Source organism: Rhinatrema bivittatum, unplaced genomic scaffold, assembly GCF_901001135.1.
Source record: "Rhinatrema bivittatum unplaced genomic scaffold, aRhiBiv1.1, whole genome shotgun sequence".
NCBI lineage: Eukaryota > Metazoa > Chordata > Amphibia > Gymnophiona > Rhinatrematidae > Rhinatrema > Rhinatrema bivittatum.
Window position 1 is genome coordinate 1,252 of NW_021821475.1, and position 22,436 is coordinate 23,687.

General features: G+C 41.0%; 1 protein-coding gene across 1 annotated transcript in view; it reads left to right on the plus strand.

The window, feature by feature from the left end:
- Positions 1 to 752: 752 nt before the first annotated feature.
- Positions 753 to 22,436, plus strand: part of LOC115082682 (solute carrier family 12 member 2-like) — a 50,411-nt gene continuing 28,727 nt past the window's right edge. The window contains exons 1-3 of the mRNA XM_029586874.1: positions 753 to 866; positions 5,395 to 5,474; positions 20,438 to 20,569. Coding sequence (XP_029442734.1) covers positions 778 to 866; positions 5,395 to 5,474; positions 20,438 to 20,569 — 301 coding nt within the window. The 5' untranslated portion in view covers positions 753 to 777. The remainder of the gene's footprint in view (positions 867 to 5,394; positions 5,475 to 20,437; positions 20,570 to 22,436) is intronic.

Consider the following 22,436-nt stretch of genomic DNA (forward strand, 5'->3'; position numbering starts at 1 on the left):
AAGGGGGGTGGGGCAGAAAAGGAAGGCAAAAGTGATTTTGCCAAGGGAATGGAGAGGAGCAGGAAAAAGTGATGGTTCTAAAAAGTGGGGAGAGAGGAAGGGAAAGCTAGTGTGTAACATGGTAAAGTGAACCCCAATACTAGGTATGCTATGACACAAAAATGTTTGGGAACCCCTATGATAGATCATGTATAAACTTATTAAAAACAGTGCTATTTGAAAGGAAGTGCCACTGTATTTTGTACCATTTGTTTAATGGTAAGGAATACTCTTTTACATATAACTTTGAGAATAGTTAACTGCTGCTGTTAGCACTTCAGTTGTCATGTTTTCCATATAGAGGTCCACATTCAGATGCTGTGCTAGTTAGCCGGTTATACATAACCGGCTAACTAGCAGGATTTATTCAGTGGTTACACTGCTGAATATACCTAGCTATCTTAAAGTTAGCTGTGTATGTATAACAGGCTAACTTTAGGGCAGCTCTATGGCCCGACCAGAGTTAGCCCATTAACTTATGCAGCTAACTCCGCTGCATAAGTCTGCTCCTTCCCAGAATGCCTCCTGCCCACCCCTTATCCAGCTAAATTCTAGATTGGTAGTTAACTCAGCTTGAATATAGCTGGGTTAGCTATTTAGATGAATAACTATTAAGTTATCAGTCTAAATGGCTTTTGAATATGAATCTCATCATTTATTTTTCTTCCAAATACATGAATTTTTAGCATTTTGAGGTTTCTTTATTTTTTTGTATTTTAGGCTGCAGGTTTGGGTCGAATGAGACCAAATACGCTTGTCATTGGTTTTAAGAAAAATTGGTTACAGTCTGATATGAAGGACGTGGAAAACTACATTAATGTATTACAGTGAGTATAACAAATGGAGCTTGACTACCTTATAGCATTTATACCTTTTATTGGTAATTAATTCTAATTTTTATTTTACCAATGTGCAGTATCCAAGCTCTCCTGCATCTTGTTGCTTCAATGCCTCAGTGCAGCAGTTTTAGTATAATATGACACAATGATTTGTGAAAAAAACGCAGATACAAAATATGAATTTCTTGGAGTACGTGAATACTGCTCAAACATTGCAATTTCTCAGTTTTCCAGAATTTAAATAGAAAATCAAAACACATGCTGTTCTTACAAACTATCGACAGGTTTTCTGTGGACAAGCAGGACAGTAATCAACTACTGAAATAGGTGACATCATCCAATGAATCAGACTGAAAAGCGATTTCTGATCTCAAAGACAGGTTTCTTTTTAATAATTTTTTCTTTATTTGATTTTCATTATATATAATATACAAATTCAAGAAAACAGTATATGCAGTAAGTAAATACAAATTCAAAGTAAAAATCAATGCAACAAATAGAACCCTGCATTACTGAACCCAATAATTTGGGGGAGAAAAGAAAGATTAAACATCCATGGAAAAAAAAACAAATCATAGTGAGGCAGAGAGGAGATTAAATACGTATTTGCCTTTTTAACCTAAGTTTAGCTAAGAAGGACCATCCCTCAAGTTTTTTATCTTCTAGAAATGTTTCTAAGTGAGAAGGGTCAGTAAAAATAAATCTCTTGGCCTGGTATGAAACAAAACACTTGCAAGGAAACTTTAAAAAAAAATTGCACCAATAGCTAAGATCCTATTTTTTAATGATAGGAAATGCCTCCGACAGCGGAGGTTTCTGATATACCTGCCATCACATGAATCTCCTCAGTGTCTTCTAATCTGGATAATGGATATGATTTTTGCTCTATCGCTAGTTTTATTATTTCTTTTTTATAGTTCTCTGTTTTTCTATTCCTTTTTCTTATGTGACTATCTCATATGAGGGGGTTATTTTCTTTATTTCATAAACTTACAAAAATGAGTTTGACTTGGCTTCAGTCTTCTTTGCTGTAGTGAATAAACAATCAGGCTTCCAGAGATGCCCCAAATTTCCATACTGGATCTTTGACCACTCCCTGCACTTTCTGAGGCCATCATATGATGTCCCTAGTTGTGCTTCCTGCATCTGAATGTCTCCAAGAACTCTAAGATTCAGAAGTTTCATGCTTAAAGAATATATATAAGCTCTCTTCAACCTTAAACAATACAAAAAAAAAAACCATCCAGTCGGGGAACCAGTGCCTAAATTAAAAAAAAATAAAGTCCTCTCATGCTAAGTACCTTGACTCTCAGAAGTCTCAATGCAGATATTATTCCTCCTTGACCAAGGAAAGAAAATATAACCCTCTGACCTGAAATAACTTAGGTGCCAAGACAGACCTGGTCTGAGCTGATGACGTCTTGGCACAGAGAATTAGGACACTTTGCTACTGGGCTCCGAAGCCTCCCTGGTTCCATCAACAAGTAAAGGTCCATGTTCTTGTCAGCATAGCTATTTCTTAGTGCAGACCAATCAGAAAGCCTTTTCCAGTTCTAAGAAATCTATGCCACCCTTTTGTAAGGAAGATGTGACTAGACAGATTAAAAAAAAAAAAAAATTTAGAATCATCATTGGCTCTCCTGCTCCTCAACTGTAATCTCCTATTTTGTAGTCGTTGATCCTACAGGCTGAATGTCTGTCTAATATTCCACCATATCTGGGAGGAGGAGGAATAGACTAGTGGTTAGAGCAGTGGGCTACAAACCAGGAGACCAGGGTTCAAGTCCCACTGTCACTCTTTGTGACCTTGGGCAAGTCATTTTACCCTCCATTGCCTCAGGTACAAAACTTAGATTGTAAGCCCTCTGGGGATAGGGAAATACCTACAGTACCTGAATGTAAACTGATGTGATATCTCAGATCGAATGTCGGTATATAAAAAAATAATAAATAAAATATCAAGCCAATATGGTATTCTGCAACTTGATCCTCCTACCAAGTCTCAAAGAATCCATTCTTCTAAAAATAGGAGCTATCAACAGTACTCTCAACTCCTAAGAAGAGTTGCAATTATCTTAAAATTCTTTGTTATACCAATGGCCTACCATCAAACTCTTCACTCATTCTGCCAGAATCATATCTTCACCTGAGGACATATCATATCCAGCTTTTCTGCAAAAAATGGCAAAAGCTATTCCATTTACAGTGCAGGAAAAAGCAGTGCCTAGAGAGGATATTTTTGGAGTACTAAAATATATCAGGTCCTTAAACAAGTACATGCTGTTCCAATACACATGGTATTACAGAACCTCCAGGCAAGAATGTGGCAGACACTACTGTGCACTTTGCTCGTAGCAAGAAAGTTAGACCTAAAGTACAAAGTGCAATCTTGTCCTGTGCTCCAGAAGGCGCAACTTCAGTGTGAATTGGTGGTGGTAGAAACAGCTCTGAAGAAAGTGATGAAGGCCATTCTGAAATCAGATGGTAAACTGAGTAATCATGTAGTAATTGAACAAATATGGAGAAAAAGGATCCATTTTCTTGTCTCCAGGGTCCACAGAAAGAACAGTTTGGTAGACAAAGCAAGTTTGAGAACCCTTGTAACTAAGACACTCAAAAAAATTCAGGGAAAAACCAAGGTTCTATGATCATCTTTTCCCTTATTAGCAGAGACCAATATAATTCCCTCTTGAGGGATTTGGACATAACTCATCAGGTTAAGAGCTTTTGCAGAACAGATCTTAGAACTGAGTCAGTTTTTCTCTGTGGACATGTATGACAGAATCATATACACAAGTGGGTAATGTTATCTGACTGCACTGGCCCTGAAAAGCTCTGAGTACAACGTAAGAACTTTGAGCATGTGCGGGAATTTTTGTGCATCAACCCTGCGCATGCATGAGTCTTTGTTCTTTCATGCGAGGTGTCATACAATTGAAGTCTTCCACCAAAGCTCCTATTGCATCATGTGACATTGGTTTGGTTCCTACTCTGACAGTGAAAGCCACTTTTGAGTTGTCCGATTCTGATTAGTCCCTTATCCTGACCTAAAATATTGTATTTTTGACAATGGTCACTTTATCCAACAGTCATTGAGCCCCAGGCCCTATTGACTATCTCACACCAACCCCATCCTTCCCCCCCCCCCCCCCCCCGCTCCCTTGCTTTTAAATTTCCTATGTGGCCCTTCCATTTTGGTTGCCCTCTGTATATTCTCCAGTACAGCTATATATATATTTATTTATTTTTTGAGAGATGGCGATCAGAATTGCACACTGTATTCAAGATGCAGCAGTCTCACCATGGAGCAGCACAGAGGCATTATGACATTATCCGTTTTATTAACTATTCCCTTCCTAATAAATCCTAATAATGTTTGCTTTTTTTTTTGACTGCTGCAGCACACTGAGCTGACGATTTTAATGTATTATCCACTATGATGCCTAGATCTTTTTCCTGGGTGGTAACTCATAACTTCTTTGTAATTAGGGATTCTCTGTGTTTATCGCATGCTTTCTTGGATTTCATTACTATGTTTGTCCCCACCACTTCCATTGGGAATATGTCCCATACACGCAACTTTAAAAGTCCTAGATGACATCACAATGTGCTCTGACCTCCATGAAATTAAATATGAAATGCTTTCCTACAGGGCACAAAGTTTTTAAAAACAAACAATTCTAAGTGTAGATTATGTAGGGAGCACATAAGTATTGTGAGCCGGGGCTCACTAGGTGCTCTATCTGTAGCAGGTATTTGAATGAAATTAGATGAATCATTCAGAAGTTATTTAGGGGAGGGTAGATGCGCACACAATTTTATAATGCCAGTTTTTTTTTATAGGAAACTAGGCTTAAAATAGTTTATATTTTAAAGTCAATATTCTATTCGGAGTATTTTGAATTCTTCTTTCAGGTTTATTAAAGAGGAAGACAAATATGCAATACATTTTAAACAGTTAAAATTATTTTGGAATAGTATTTAAATGTTTGATTTGGGTGGAAAGCAACAAATTATCTACCTCTAGTTTTTGGGCTTGCTTCATATCAAAGCGAAAGCAAATATTAGGGTTGCCCGGAAGGTCTGTAGCCATGTATCACGGGACCATATGGCTGAAATTAGTATTGGAAGACTCACAACTAGAGTTCAGATCTCATTGATTCGCCTTGTGACCTTGGGTAAGTTACTTCACCCACCATTGCCTCTGGTACAAATTTAGATTTTAAGCCCTTTGAGGACAGGGAATTACCTAGGCCACCTTGAATGTAAATTGTATTGAGCTACCAAAGAAAAGGTGTGAGCTAAAGCTTAAAACAAACAAAAAAAACCAGCAGGAATTTAATGAGGAACTTTTGCTAAATCCATTTCCCTATAGAAATACCACAAATTGCATCTACTTTATGGTACGCTGCAAGCATACATATTACCAACTTGTTTTGATTTATAGACGTTGTTGTCAGAATGATTGTTTAGTAATCTGTTTAATAGTAAATAGTATCTTATTTTCCCTTTGCAGTGATGCTTTTGACATCCAATATGGAATAGTTGTCCTCCGATTAAAAGAGGGTTTGGACATTTCTCATTTGCAAGGACAAGGTACATTTTTTTGCTTTCAAATGTTCTTTCATGTGTAAAAAGTAAAACAAAAATGCCAAATTGCTCAGAAAATTGTGAAAATTAAGAAACACAGCTATTTCCATTTCTAAATATTTGTGTGATTCAAAATAGATTTGTGACACATGTTTTTAACAGATAAAGATGATAGGAAAATAGTGAGAAAGATGGCTGACTCTGGGGAAAATGTTAATTGTTCATCAATTTCAGTATTATTTCACATACATAGCCTGTATGGGAAGGTGGTAATAAGGAATCCATTGCTGAAGATATAAGATACCTTGTTCCACAAAGCATTTGCAAAGGGACACTGCATACATGTGGAGTACGTTTTTGTAGTTTGATGAGATCAAAGTGGAAATTTCTGATCTCATTGTTAAATGATGTGTGGTATAAAATACAGCATATCACCCTGCTAACATCATCCCTAAAGAAAAGCATAGTGTTGGCAGCATTATGTTTGGGTATGTTTTGCAGCAGTGGGGATAGAAAGGATTGTTAAGATCACAAGAAAGATGGATAGTGCAAAGCACAGGCAGATCCTGGGGGGAAAACCTGTACCACTCTGCCATAGACCTGGGATAGGGGAGAAGATTCACCTTTTTGCAGGACTTTCATTCTAAGCATAAAGCAAAAGCAGAATAATTATTCTAATTACAAAGCAAAAGCAACAATGGAGTGGCTCAGCAAGAAAAAAGTGAATTTCCTTGAGTAGTGCCATTAAAGCCCAGACTTGCATCCAAAAGAGAATCTTTGGCAAGACTTGAAGATTGCAGTCCACAGTTGATCTCTAGCCAGCTTGAAAGCACTTGAGTTCTTCAGCCAAGAAGAATGGGCAAAAACTACACATACAAATTTACCACCAGCAGATGAAATTTCTATTTGTCAGTATTTCCTTAAGAGTTCTGATAGCAGAAACTTCATCTGCTGAGGTAAGTTTGGACTTGCTGGGAACAAGTGCTTAAATCTTGAGACAAAATTTTAAAAGATTAATTCTTATAGAATTTAACTGTTACTGGCTGTTTGCTAGATTTTAGGTTAGTATTTGTTTGCCAGTGCTAAAATTCTCTGTGAAGTGGGAAAATAGGCTTTTGATTCTCAGAGATAGTAAAAGATATTGTTTGCCAGGGTTAGAATTGTGAGTTTGCAAAGGTCAGTTACTTGATCTGAGAAAGTGAGATGACTGGTTCCTGGGCAACTAGTTACCAGATTGATTACCACCATCCTTGTCTCATATTTTGATATATATAAATTATCCCCACTAGGAAAGAAATCTTCAAAATAAGTCAGTTACATAAAGTAATATACGATTAGCCCTGATTTTAGTGATGGACTAATTTTAGTCCTGCTGATCATTCACTAACTTAAATTAATCACCTATTTATCAAATTTCAAATTGAAAGATTTTAAGAAAGCTAACAAAATTAAAAGCCCAAATCATTTAACAACCCTTAAATTGAGGTATACATACTCCTTAATCAGACTCCAAGACTTTATCAACTTAACAAATTGAGGCAGGCAAGCCCAGCAGCGAGATGGCGGGCTATTCAGTCTTTTCCACCAAATATCACATGTATGATTATCTACCTGTTGGCGAGAGATTGGATGTGTGCACCCAGTGCAAAGAGCTTGCTAGCTCTCTGAACAAGTCCAAGCTCTGGTAGAGCTGAGGCAGACAGGAGTCCTTGAGGGCCATAGAACAGTACCAACTCCAGTCTAGCAACCCTTGCGCTGCTTTGGAGGAGCAAGGCACCTGGCAGGAGGCGATTACCATGGTATAGCAGGTAGTGATCCTGTAGCTAGAACTTGTCTTTCAGGTGATGCTTTATCCTCTTGCACAGAGAATGTGGCCAGCAGTCCCTGACCAGGAGGGAAAGTCTAGAGCAGCTGTTCTCACAGGACAAGCAGAATGGTAGTCCTCACATATGGGTTACATCACAGGATGGAGCCCAATCATGGAACACTTTTGTCAAAGTTTCTAGAACTTTGACTGGCACCTACTAGGCATGCCCAGCATGGCATTAAACCTGCAGCCAGCAGGGGTCCCCATTCAGTTTTCTTTTTTCCACACAGCAGTAGCCAAGCGGCTTAAGGAGCTCCTCAGAGATTCCTGACAGAATTTTCCTCACGGAATTACTAAAAACTTTCATACCCCACAGGGGTCCCTCTTTCGACTGTCCGGCGGCGTCGACTTCTCGGCCTTCGACCACCTCTACTCCCCCTCAGGACAGAGGGGATCGTAGAGAGAAACATCGGCATCGACACCGGAAGTCTCGGACCATCGATGAAAGAAAATCATTGACCCCGCCATCGAAGAAACCCCGTCCAGAAAAGGCATCGACCCTTTCTGCGACCGGGTCACCGAGGCACCCCTCATCCGGACGGGTAGCGGGAGCCGCGACTCCGCCTTTAACGGTGGTCCCTCCGGCTATGTCTCTACCTCCTTCTTCCCTTCCGGAGCCGGGGCTGCTTGCTCCAGGTCTCCGTGAAGAACTGGATCACCAATCTGTGGTTGTAGAATTGCCCAAAAGAGGGCAAAACGCTCAAAACCCCATTCTTCCTTTCCCCCAGGTAAGGAGCAGAAATTCCTGGATGTCATTGGCCGGTGTGTCTTCCGGGGTTCAATGCTCATCTCTCGGATTGCCAGCTCTATATGAACCAATATAATAGGGTCTTATTCAAGCAGATACAGGACTTTGCAGAGTCCCTGCCTCAGCAATTCCAGGAACAGCTTCAAACCCTGGTACACAAGAGTTTTGAGGCAGGGAAGCATGAAATAAGATCCTCTTATGTTATCTTTGACACCACTTCCAGGGTATCTGCAGCTGCTATTTCTGCAAGAAGATGGGCCTGGGTTAAGTCTTCGGACTTGCGCCCTGAAGTACAAGACAGATTGTCTGATCTGCCCTGCATAGGAGACAATCTGTTTGGCGAACAGATTCAACGGACGGTGGCAGAACTCAAGGAGCTCTGATGTCTTCTGAGTATTCCTCCAAACAGCCATTCAGGAAGGATACTAAAAAGCCATTCTTCCGTCCAAAGAAGTCCTATCCATCACTGTCTAGAATTTGTTCCACGAGATCTTTCCAAAAGGCCCAGTCTCATCAATCTCTGAAACAAAAGCCACAAGCAGCTCCTCAGCCGGGCCTTGCTTCCTGTTTTTGACTCCTGCATAGAGAGCAGCAGCAGCCAGCTTCCACTGCCTCAGATACTAGTGGGAGGTTGATTGTGCCATTTCCACAACAGGTGGCACACAATCACCTCAGAACAGTGGGTCCTTGCCATAATCTCTCAGGGTTATTACCTGAACTTTCTCTCCATCCCACCGGACTCCCCACCTCTGCTGACGTGGGGACATCCGACAATTCACCACTCCTGGAACAGGAGGTCTCCCTCCTCCTCCAGTCTAGAGCAATAGAACCAGTGCCCTATTCCCAACAAGGCCTAGGATTCTATTCCGGTACTTTCTAATCCCCAAAGAATCAGGTGGCGTTCGTCCAATTCTGGACCTACGTGCCCTCAACCAGTACCTCCACCGAGAAAAGTTCAAGATGGTAACCTTGGGTTCCCTTCTTCCTCGTCTGCAAAGAGGAGACTGGCTCTGCTCTCTAGATCTCCAGGACGCGTACACACACACACATTGCGATAACTCCATCTCATCGCAAATTTCTGAGATTTCTGGTAGGCCCCAAGCACTATAGTACCGAGTGTTAGCATTCGGTCTGGCATCTGCACCACGAGTCTTCACCAAGTGCCTCATAGTAGTAGCAGCCTTCCTCAGGACTCAAGGTGTTCATGTCTACCCCTATCTGGACGATTGGTTGATCAGGGCTTCCACTCAGCAAACTGCTCTGTCGTCCCTACATCTTACCTTACACACTCTGATTTCGCTAGGATTTCTCGTCAACTACGAGAAATCCTGCTTAGTTCCATCTCAAACTTTGTCCTTCATAGGGGCAGACTTGGACACCCTTCAAGCAAAGGCATTGCTGCCTCGACAGCGAGCTCTCACTCTCATTTCTGTCGCACACCAGCTACAGTCTCACCACTGCTCGACTGCATGCCACTTCCTCATCTTGCTGGGACACATGGCGTCCTCAGTACAGGAGACCCCAATGGCCCACTTGGCCATGGGAGTCATGCAGTGGATGCTAATGTCACAATGGACTCAATCCGTCCAACCTCTATGGACCATTGTCCACATCACCGACCCACTTTATCAGTCTCTAGCCTGGTGGGAAAATCAGATCAATCTCCAAGGCCTACCCTTCCAGGCTCCAGACCCTCAAATAATTTTCATCACCAATGTTTCCAACCTCGACTGGGGAGCTCATGTCGCCAATTTGCAGACACAAGGAGCTTGGTCTCCAGAGGAAGCCAAACACCAAATCAATTTCCTGAAGCTGCGAGCAATCAGATATGCTCTCAGGGTATTTCAGGATCACCTTTCCAACCAGGTCATCCTGATTCAGACAGACAACCAGGTGGCCATGTGGTACATCAACAAACAGGAAGGGACAGGCTCCTACCTACTGTGTCAGGAGGTTGCGCAGATATGGGCGGAGGCCCTCTCCCATTCGATGTACCTCAGGACCACCTACTTGCTGGGAGTGGACAATGTGTTGGCAGACAAGCTGAGTCGCGCCTTTCAACCGCACGAGTGGTCCCTCAACCCCACAGTAGCAGACTCAATATTCCAACGTTGGGGTTATCCTCACATAGACCTCTTTGCGTCACCTCAAAACCGCAAAGTAGAGAACTTTTGCTCTCTCACTCGCAGCCAACACTCTCAGCCAAGAGATGCGTTCTCCCTCTCATGGGCAACCGGTCTCCTATATGTATTCCCTCCACTTCCACTTCTCTCGAAGACTCTCATGAAGTTACGTCAGGACAAGGGATGCATGATCCTGATAGCACCTCGCTGGCCTCGCCAAGTGTGGTTTCCAATACTTCAGGACCTCTCCATTCGCAGGCACATTCCCTTGGGAAAGGACCCGCTTCTGATCACTCAGAACGGGTGCCTAGGCCACTCCAATCTTCAGGCCTTGTCTCTGACGGCCTGGATGTTGAAAGGTTGATTCTTCAGCCACTTAACCTTTCGGAGCCAGTTTCCCATGTCCTGATTGCTTCATGGAAGCCTTCCACAAGACAATCTTATCTTTACAAATGGAACAGGTTTAAATCATGGTGTTCTTATCAATCCCTTGATCCCTTTACCTGTTCCACCACGAAGTATCTAGACTATCTCTGGCACTTGTCAGAATCAGGTCTAAAAACCTCTTCCATCAGAATGCATGTCAGTGCGGTAGCCGCCTTCCATAGAGGTGTTGGGGATGTTCCTATTTCAATACAACCCCTCGTAACACATTTTCTGAAGGGCTTGCTTCACCTCAAGCCTCCACAGTGCCCTCCGGCCTCTTCTTGGGACCTCAATCTGGTTTTGGGTCGGCTCATGAAACCACCATTCGAGCCTCTCCAATCCTGTGATCTTCGCTATCTCACATAGAAAGTGATTTTTCTTTTGGCAGTCAAATCTGCTTGCAGAGTTTAGTGAGTTACAAGCCCTAGTTACCTATCCGCCTTACACTAAACTTCTGCAGGACTGAGCAGTACTCCACACTCGCCCTAAGTTCTTACCTAAGGTAGTATCGGAGTTTCACATTAATCAATCCATTATACTACTTTCTTTCCCAGGCCCCACTCCAGTCCAGGAGAACAGGCTCTGCATGCCCTTGACTGTAAACGTGCTCTAGCATTCTGTCTAGACAGTACAGCTGCCCACAGGAAAAGCACTCAATTGCTTGTCTCTTTCCATTCCTTCAAATTGGGGCAGCCTGTGGGAAAGCAGACTCTCTCCTCCTGGTTAGCGGACTGCATATCCTTCTATCATCAGCAAGCAGGCATTCCACTTCAAGACCGTGTTAAAGCACACACTGTGAGGGCCATGGCGACTTCAGTAGCACACCTACACTCTGTGCCGCTTCCTGACATTTGCAGGGCTGCTACCTGGAGTTCTCTCCATACATTTACAGCCTATTATTGCTTAGACAAGGCCGGAAGACAAGATTTGATCTTCGGCCAGTCTGTCTTGCGCATCCTTTTTACAACTTGATGTACCAACACCCTTCTGCCTGCCCGTTAGGGTTCAGGATGCCCTCTACCAAATTCCACCCCAGTCCTTGTGCCTCTTGCACATCTTGGGTACATTTGGTGCATTTCTCGGACAACTTCAGCTCGGTACTCACCCATATGTGAGGACTAATTTCCTGCTTGTCCTGTGAGAAAGCAAATGTTGCTTACCTGTAACAGGTGTTTTCACAGGACAGCAGGATGTTAGTCCTCATGCAACCCGCCCGCCACCCAGCGGTGTTGGGTTCATTACGTTTTCTTATTTTAATTTTTCGGCACTTCCTGTAGCTTTAAACAAGACTGAAGGGGGACCCCTGCTGGCTGCAAGTTTAGTGCCATGCTGGGCATGCCCAGTAGGTGCCAGTCAGTTCTAGAAACTTTGATAAAAGTGTTCCGTGATTGGGCTCCATCCTATGATGTCACCCATATGTGAGGACTAACATCCTGCTGTCCTATTGAGAACACCTGTTACAGGTAAGCAACATTTGCTTTATAGTGGGTGACTTGATCATTATGAAGGTAGATATCTGGGTGGCTGGAGGGCGTCCAGATCTCATGATAACTTTCCTGCTTCATGCACCACTTAATAAGGTTTTAGAGCGTGCTAGGCAGAGAGAAGATTGTCGTGGGTGCCAATGACATAGGAAAGTGCAGGAAATTTAGGTTCTGGAAATTTAGGCTTTTGGGTAGATAATTGAAATCTAGAGCCTCCTGGGTTGCATTCTCAGAAATGCTCCCCATTCTATGCATAGGATGCCAGAAACAGGCAGAGCTCCAGAATCTCAATGTGTGGATGAAATGATGGTGCAGGGAAGAGGGTTGTAGATTTGTTAGGAGGTGTCTATTCTGATGGGATGGGCTCCTCCTTAACAAAAGTAGAACCAGGCTGCTGGTGCTAAGTTTTATAAAGAAGATAGAACAGCTTTTAAACTAGAATATGGGGAAAAACAGACAGTCGCTCAGCAGTGCATGTTTGAGGGAGGGTGACAAAACAAGTAAGTTAATGTCTCAATATGAAGATAATTGTAAAATGAAAAAACCCAGATGTATTTAAATGCAGAACATGTAGATAAAAATGACGCCAAACTGCCTGTATGATCAGATAATAAGCAGGTTGTGGATACACATAAAAATAGAAATAAAACTACTTTAAAATGTTTGTTTGCAAATGCCAGAAGTCTGAAAAATAAGACTGAAGAATTAGAATGTATGGTGCTGAAGGAAGGTATATGCATCTCGAAGACTTGGTAGAAGGAGGATGACCAATTGGACATTGTGTTACCAGGGTATAAAATTGGTGTAGGGGTGACACTCTATATGTTAAGGATGGCATAGAGCCAAGCAGGATAAGCTTTGCAGGAGACAAACTGCACTTTGGAATCCTTATGAATATAAATTCCAAGAATAAAAGGGAAGAGAACAGTAGTGGGGACATATTACCACCTGCCTGGCCAGGATGAGAAAACAGACTGCAAAATGCTAACAGAAATTAGATTGGCTACTAAAATAGCAACACAATAATCTTGGGGGACTTCAATTACCTGAATATTGATTGAGTAAATTTCATATTTATTTATTATTTTATTTATTTGAGGTTTTTTATATACCGACATTCGTTTAGTAACATCATGTCTGTTTCATATCAGGACATACAAGGGAGGTAAATTTCCTAGATGCCATCAATGACTGCTGAATGCAGCAGGTGATCATGGAGCCAACAAGAGGGGGAACTGTATGAAATCTAGTTCTCAGTGAAGTGTGGGACCTGGTACTAAAAAGATAAAGGTGGTGGATTCGCTCGGCAACAGTATCAATGTAATAAAATGTGATATAATTACTGGAGGGTGAATACAAAGTAAAACTACTGAATAGCATTTAATTCTCAAAAGGGAGACCATGATAAAATGAGGAAATTTGTTGGAAGAAAACTGAAAGAAGCAATTCAAAAATTTAAAATCTTGCAGGAGGCGTGAACGTTGTCTAAAATTATCATCCTTCAGGCCCATACAAAATAATTCCATTCATTTAAAAAAGGCTGAAGGAAAACCAAACGAATGTTGGATTGTTTAATAGTGAAGTAAAAGGCAATTAAAGCCAAAAGGGTATTTTTCACAAATGGAAAGCAGGTCAAAATGAGGAAAACATGGAAGAGTATAAGCACTGCAAGTTAGCCTGCTTCATTACTTTTTTAAATCTGAGAGAATTTGAAAACACTTGCCCTAAAGGAAAATAAAACGGAGGATGTCATAATGCCTCTGTATTGCTCCATGGTGAGACCGCACCTGGAATACTGTGTGCAGTTCTGGTCACCGCATCTTAAAAAGGATATAGCTGCACTGGGCAAAGTGCAGAGAAGGGCAACCAAAATAAGGGGCATGGAATGGCTGCCCTATGAGGAAAGGCTAAAGAAGTTAGGATTGTTCAGTTTGGAGAAGAGATGACTGAGGGGGGGCGGGGATATGATAGAAGTCTACAAAATCATGAAAGGACTTGAAAAAGGTTATTTACTCTCTCAGATAATAGAAGGACTAGGGGGCACTCCATGAAGTTAGTAAGTAGATCATTTAAAACAAATCGAAGAAAATATTTTTTCACTCAGTGCATAGTTAAGCTCTGGAATTCATTGCCAGAAGATGTGGTTACAGCAGTTACTGTAACTGGGTTTAGAAAAGGTTTGGATAAGTTCTTAGAGGATAAATCCATAAATTGCTATGATGGTAATTAATAAGCAATAGTAGCTTGTGATCTGTCTAATGTTTGGGTGCTTGTGCGTTTTTGTTGTGTGGATGCTCTGTTCGCCTTATTGCTCCTCTTTGATTCACTAGTTAAGTTTTTCAGTCGTGTTAGTTTTCTTACATTTTTCATAGACTGCTGTCTGCTTGGACAGCATTCGTCAGGTTTTGTTAAAATATCCCCATAGTGAGGAAATTAATGGAGGCTGCTAAAAGAAAGTATGAGCTATCTATAATCCAATAGGTAACAGGATCCAAGACAATCTGGTTTTACCAGAGGAAGGTCCAGTTAAACAAATCTGACTTTTTTGATTGGGTGACTACAGAATTGTATGAAGGAAGAGCGCTGAATATGGTTTACTTGGATTTCAGCAAGTGATATTTCACTTAGGTTCATAAATAAAATGTGAAGCCTGGGAGTGAGTTCCAAGGTGGTGGAATGGATTACAAATTGGCTTACTGACAGACATCAATGAGTAGAGAAGAAAGAAGAGTAATAAATGGAATCCCTCAAGGATTGATTCTGGGAACTGTTCTGTTCAATATCTTTGCAAGTGATATTGTGGAGTGATTAGAAGGTAAAATTTGTGTTTGTGCATGACACTAAGATCTGCAACAGAGAAGACTTACCTGAAGGAGTAGAGAGAATGAGAGGTGACCTAGAAAACCTCAAGAAGTAGTCTAATATTTGGCAGTTGGGATTCAGCGCCAAGAAGTGCAGAGTCATGCATTTTGGGAATGGCAATTCAAAGGAGTTGTATATGTTGAGGAGTGAAAAGCTGATAATCAAGAACTGGGAGAGAGACCTCAGCATAATAGTGTCTGAGGATCTGAAGGTGATAAAGCAATGTGACAACGTGATGGCTAAGGATGAAGGGATGCTGGGCTGCATCAAGAGGCATAACCAGCAGGAAAAAGGTGATAATGCCACTTACAGATCCTTGATGAGACCTTACCTGGAATACTGTGTCAATTCTAGAGAACTCATTTCAAAAAAAAGGTAAGGACAGAATGGAAGCAGTACAGAGAGAGGCAAACTAAAATGGTGTAGGGTCTGTGAAGAAAGCCATATGAGATGAGACTGAAGGACCTTAATATTTATACCCTGAAAGAGAGAGGGAAGATATGTTACAGACTTTTGAATACCTAAAAGGAATTTATGCTTAGAATTCAAATCTTTTTTGAAAAAAGGAAGCTGTAAAAATTAGGTGTCACGATATGAAACTCTTAACGGGGAAGACTCAGGAACAAAGTCAGGAAATATTTCTTCATGGAATGGGTTGTGGATGCATAGAATGCATTCCTGGAAGAGGTGGTGAAGACAAGAATGGTAATGGAATTCAAAAGGTCATCTTCCATTTTGGTTCTCACAAATCCCATACTTAATCCAACATTCATCTCCCTCCTCACAGGGATAAACAGAGGATCCCTGCTGACAAGACAATGGAAATAAAGAAATGGGGTAACTTTTCTATTACACCTAAAGTTTACATTTCTGCTTGGAGGTAGCCAGCATGGAGGGGCAGTTTCTACTACCCTTAACAGAAGGCTTGGGGGTAACCTGCATGGAGCAGCAGTTTCTACCCAAAAAAAACTTGCTGGGCAGACTAGATAGACCATTTTGGGCTTTATCTGCCATTTTTCAGTTATGACTTTTGCCTCCATTTTTCATCTTTTGTCCCAAATAGAGAAGAGGCACAATGACTTCAACAAGTGTTCTCAGTGCAGAGGGTGGTATGCCTTATCTTACAGATCCCCATGATAGATATGTGCACTGCCTGGAGGACAACCACAGTGTTTGGATTGTTCCATGTGTAAGAAAATGACCCTTGGAGGATGTCTTCCCTGCCTTGAGCTTGTGGAGAAGCTCTCCATAAAAAGTCTAGCCCATCGGCTTTGCAGGGCTCAGAAGCTGCACCAGATGCTGGTGGTGCATCAACATTGATGCCTCAATCTCCCTCAATACTATGCACACTAAGAGGCCAGGGAGATAGACCATTGTGTAGCTCCCCCCATTTAATGAAAAAGGATTCTGCTTTATTGTTCCAGCATTGAGTACAGATACTTTGGGGAGCGATGATCAGTATGATGCCAGGAGTGGGGGAGATTCTGGCTGTGGCCATTGATAAAGGGCAGTTCACCCTAGTATCAATCTCAGGAATTGCAGCAGCCTCCAAGGGTCCATATGCCAGCCACTGATCTTCAAGCATTGCATGAGATGTAATCACTCCTGCTTCCCATATAGTATTGGCATTGTCAGTTTTTTTTACAAGGAATTGGTGAAGTGTATCCATACAGCACTAGATTAGAGCTTCAAACATCAATGCATCAACCTCAGTATCTGTAGTATTTCAAACTGAGGTCCAGCCTCTGCTGAAAATTTTCATGGTATCTGGAAGAATGACCTCGATAGCAATTCCTGGAAAGGAACTGCTACCGAAGACAATTCTCAGTGCATCAGGGGAGGAAGCTTCCCCCAAGGCACAGAAATTGGTGGTTTAGATACCAGCAGAAAAAGGGGCCACTCACAGAGGCCTTATCTTCTAGCCGAATACACACTCACACCAAACTGCCTAACTCTGATACTGGTTCAGTCTAAGTATTCCTGGGGCCATGCTATGGCTCTGAGTACTACTCTGATCTCTGATCTTAACAAATTTCCTGTCTCATAAGAACATGGACCAAGGCTAATAGAGTACAGCATCCTTTTGGATTGTGGTCAGTCCATGTTACAAGTACCTGGCAGATCCCAAAATGTAGCTCTAGTTCTTACTAACTCCTAGGGATAGCAATGGTTTTCTCTAGTGTACTTGGCAAATGTTTTATGGACTTGTCCAAGCTTCTCTTAAACCTCACTATGATAGTTGCCTTGATTACCCTGTAAATAAATTAAATAAAAATTGTTTTTAATCTGCTAGTGGTTAGTTTTATGGTGTGTCCTCTTGTTTTAGTATTATATGGAAGGGTAAATAAGTCTCTTATTTACCTGTTCTCTCATAATTGTATAAACTTCTATCATGTATTCTCTCAGCCATCTCTTTTCCAGGTTGAAGAACCCTAACCTGTGTACCCTTGCTTCATAGGGGAACCGTTCGAACCTCTGTCATTTTTTTGCCCTTCCTTTTCTAGTTTTTCTGTATCTGTCTTGATTGTGTAACCAGAGCTGCATACAGTGCTTAAGCAGGCTGATCAATAAATCTGTGCGGAAACAGGCACTCAGTGTTGAGCACCCACTTTCTTAATGTGCGCTCAGCCACCTCTCCTGGGCACATGATCGAATATTTAAATGAGGTGATAGGGACAAATGTGCACCCCTAGTGTCTTCTTTGCAGCGAGTGCTCAGGAGAGGTGGCTGTCAATGGATTAGGAAAACAGGTGCTCAGTTTTACAAGCGTCCGTTTTCCTAACCTGTGCACAGCCACGGATTAGGAAAATGGACACTCATTAATTGAGATTCCCTTTCCCTAACCTGACCATAGCATACTTAAAAAAAATTATTTTTTTTTTACCTAATTTCTTTTTTCAGTTCCTTTCTGTAGTTCCTCCGACTTAATATCACCATGATATTAAGTCGGAGGAACTACAGAAAAGCAGTATTTTCTGCTTTTCTGTCAACTTTAGGGGCTTCTCAGAACTTAACGCCTGCTCTGGGGCAGGCATTAATTTCTGAGTGTAAAAATGTGCACATCTGGCAAGGTGGTTCTGCAATTTCTCATTCTCTGTTGCAGTTTTAACAACTGAATAATTGTCATCTCCACAGGAAAGGAGGAAATCTGTGGAAGATCTCTCCTTCCATTACTCTATAAATAGAATGGTGGAGACTATTTCATTTAATTTACAAAAGGAGGTGTCCAGGGTAAAAATGCTTGACATCCTCCATGAAAACCTGAAAGAGACAGATAATATGGGAGAACTCTCTCCCCTCCTCCTAATGTGTTCTCAGTAAGAAGACAGACACTATATCATATCTAGAAAGCACCTAGATTCAAGAAGCAACAACTGCCTCATTGGTCAGTTATAGTCAAAAAGACTCTCAAATGGACCCTTGGTCTGACCCAGCATGGCAATTTCTTATGTTCTTATGTTCTTAATGCCCCTGGGGAAGGATTCTCATACCCTTAATCTGATTGGGAGAAAAGTTTACCAGGGTGCTAAGGTCATTACCCACATAGCATCCTATTCATGTTTCATGGGCCAAAATATGCAAAACATACTGAAAGAGGTGAAGAGGGTGGCAGAGCATCTCCTCCAATCCTAGCTCCTCAATTACTTCTACCCCTTATATTCACACAACCACTCTAACCCCACCCCCTACAACTCCTAACCTCCCCCCCTCCCTCTCCCCTCACCTATTTTCCACCTCCTTTTCACCCCCTCCCTCTACTCTAAACTACCTCTTCCCCCTCACCCCCCATAAAGTGAATTTATCAGGACTACATATTGTATATAAAAAACTTATATATAAAAAATTTGTTCCCAATCACGTGTATATATACCTCCTTTAATTGTGGATACCCTCCTATATATCAGAATCTCCACCCCCCCACCCCCGTTTAGATAACCTCTTTCATGTATCACACTTTTATAATTTTACTTATATAATCTAATCTGTTATTTGTATGCTCTGAATGTTCCTTATTTAATTATCTAATTACGCAAAAATTGTAAAGCCTGTTGCTCAGTTCTGTTATATGTAAACCGACGAGATGTTCCCAACGTTCGTCGGTATATAAAAGTTACTAAATAAATAAAATAAATACCCTAGAGTAGGCGTGAATATACATGAGATTTGCATGTACACTGCTTAACTGTATGTAAATATATCATACATTCATTAGGAGTAACCTGAAAATCTGACTTGTTGGTGGCCTCAGATAACCGAAATTGCACACCTTGCCCTAGAATAACTAATGTACAGGGGTATGGCATGTGAAAAACACAGTCTGTTCAACCTACTTTGTTTTTATAATGCCATAAGGGTCTCAGCAATAGGTATTGTAGCCTGCAAACTCACATAGTTGTAGGCCTCAGACAAGATGTCCATGAATGACTGACTTGCCATTCAATAGATGAAATCTTTTAGATAATAAATTCTTGGGCGTGGTGACTCAAATTAAAAGTCACTGGGCTATACTTAGACCCTCTCTTCATGTAGGAGGTATTCAAGTGGAGTACTGAGGAAACATTTCTATCCTCCTAGGAGGTGTTACCCATTGCCCTCCTTGTCCCTTCTCAGCAGCAGGGAGTGCATTTATCCCAGACAGACCCCAAAAGCCACAACCAGTATCCCAGCCAAAACCTGGAACTGGGTGTTGACATCACTCAGGAGAGCATAGGCACAATCTCAGTATCCTTGCCCAAGAACCTTCCTGTTGGGGAAAGCTGAGGTCTAACATAAACCGCTGTCCCTGAATAATCTCGAACACTTGGGTTCTCAGCAGAATCAGAAATGAATACAGATTACTTCATTTGGAAACCCTGACAAATTGCCCTCAGCAAAGCACTTGGTCTGCTTCTCAGCATCAGTAACTGCTGCAAAGGGAACTCCTCGCTCTTGAAGATCAATGTGTTCAAACCCATTCTATTAGGGAAAGGAGGGTGGGGATTTTACTCTCAACTACTTCCTGATTACAAAGAAAACAGGGCGACTCAGTCACATCTCAGGACTTTGAAAACAATTTCTGTTAAAAGAAAAGTTCAAAATGATTTCCTTGGGCACCTTAATTCCCTTCATAGAAAAAGGGGACTGTCTGAACTCCCTTGATCCAAATTTATTTGGATTTGATTACTGCTTCAGTTGTACACTCAAAGCAGGTGCAGTTAATTGGCCCCATGCCATATCATTTTTGAGTTTTTTGTTGTTGTATAATTTTACCCATTCAATGTCTGACATGGGACAGCCCGCACATGCTTAGAGCATGGCAAAAGCATCTCACCTGTGAGGACTTATATCCTACTGTTCTCTGAGAACACCTGTTACAGGTAAGCAACTTTTTGTTTTAGTAAAACAGTATCTGAAAAGAAACATGTCATATGTCCAAGTCAGAAGACTTGAGTCTTATTGCAGTGAGTTTGTGTTTGCAGAAGAGGTGTCGTTACAAGAGAAATCTCCAAGCTCTAAAGATGTTGTAGTGAACGTTGACTACAGCAAGAAAGATGAAGACTCTTCAAAACCTTTTTCTTCATCCAGTGAAAAGAATCCTGTCATACAGAAAGGTAATTTTCCATTCAGCTTCCTTAATTCACATTGTCTCTACCTGTGAATACTTGGACGTTTTTAATTTTTAGTCTATTTGAAAATCTGACTTTCTCCACAATTAATTTTGATTCCTGAAGGTTCAAAGTAAAATAGTAAACTTATGGCCATGCTGAAGTTAGAAAAGGGAAGCATCTAATGCAAAGTGAGTTTAGAAAAGCACTGTTCTAATGCATACATTTTATTCTTTACTGTTTTTCAGAATAAAAATGTTTTGAATACATTTGTGCAAAATAGATTCAGATTTCATGTGACCTTAAATAGGAAGTCTAGGGCAGCAATTGATGAATTTATTTAGTAGATTACAGGTCTATATCTCAAGAGTTAAATTTTCTAACAAATTCAAAGGATGATAAATCAGACTAGAGTCCATAAATTACATCATGCTCATTCAAGTATGATATGTTATCCCTACAGTTCTATGGATCTTTATGGGGAGGGATTATTTCTTTTAAATGTAAAATAAAAAGCATTTTCAGTTTTAAAGTTAATTGTTACAGCAAACATTTCTGGATAATTATTTAAAAATTAAAAGTAGTGAATCAGAGGAGCAGTGTATTTGTGATTTATCTGGACTTCAATTAGATTTGTGAAACATTTCCATATAGACTGGTAAACTAATTAGACTAGAGGTAAGACAAAGCTGTTAACTGGGTAAGGAAATGGTTAAGCAGCAGAGCTCAGTCGTGGTTAATGGAGTGACTAGTAGAAGGCTTGGCAGTAGGGCTAGTTCTTTGTAATATCTTTACTAGTGGCATTGCAGAGGAACTTGAAGGAAAAAATATTCTGTCTGCAGATAAGACAAATCTTTAACAGTGAAAACACCAGAAAAGTGTAAAAAAAAAAAAAATGAAAGGGGATATGAAAGACAAGGGTTTAGAAGCTGTGCTTCAGTGCAATAAAAGTATACAATTTTGAATCTGAGCTGTGAAATTTCATATTAGCCACTTATCCAATGGGAGGACAAGAACCTGGTAACTATCAAGCAGAAAAGGGATCTAGGAGTAATCATCTATGAAGATTTTAAGGTTGCAAGTAAGTGTGGGAAAGCTAATAGTATGCACTAGTCCAAAAGGAAAGGTATTGTCAGCAGGGGAAAGGAGGTAATACTTTCCTTGTATAGCTCACTAGTGAGAGGCCCCACCTTGAGTACTGATGTATTCTAGAGGCCATATACTCGTAAGGACATTGAAATAAAGAATGCAGCTCAGAGAAGGGCCAACAAAATAGCATAGGACCTGTAATAAATCCTACACAAAAAGCTTATTGAACTTGAAATATGCTGATTGGAAGAGAGAAGGGAGGGGAGAAAAGAATGAGAGGAATATTCAAATATGTAGCTACCTTCAATAAAGCATAGAGATTTGGCGTATTTCCTTAGGGGGGGAAATTAAAAAAATACAAGAGGTCAAGATATAAGGCCGAAAGGAGGTAGACTAAGGAAAATGAAGAAATACTGCTTTATTTGATTTTTTTTTTAATTACACTTGGTATTCCACCTAAGCCAAAAACTCACTAAGCGGATTACAATTCCCCAAAAAAATCCCAAATCCCACTCTTCCTTCACAACCAACATCCAAACCTTTACCCCTGAAATTACATAATTCAAATTAATCCCTTCAACCCTTTCCATGGAAAGGGTGAGAGGTACCTGGAATAGTCTACCAGCAAATGTTAGTTACCAAAGCTATGACCAAATTTAAACATGCTTGGGACAGAGCAGTGGAAACAGTTGTAGTGGAGAAGAGAGGGTAAAAGAAATAGAGAGCCTAGGTGTCAGACTAGATTTAGAAATTTATATGCTCATCTACCCAAAATGATAGCGGG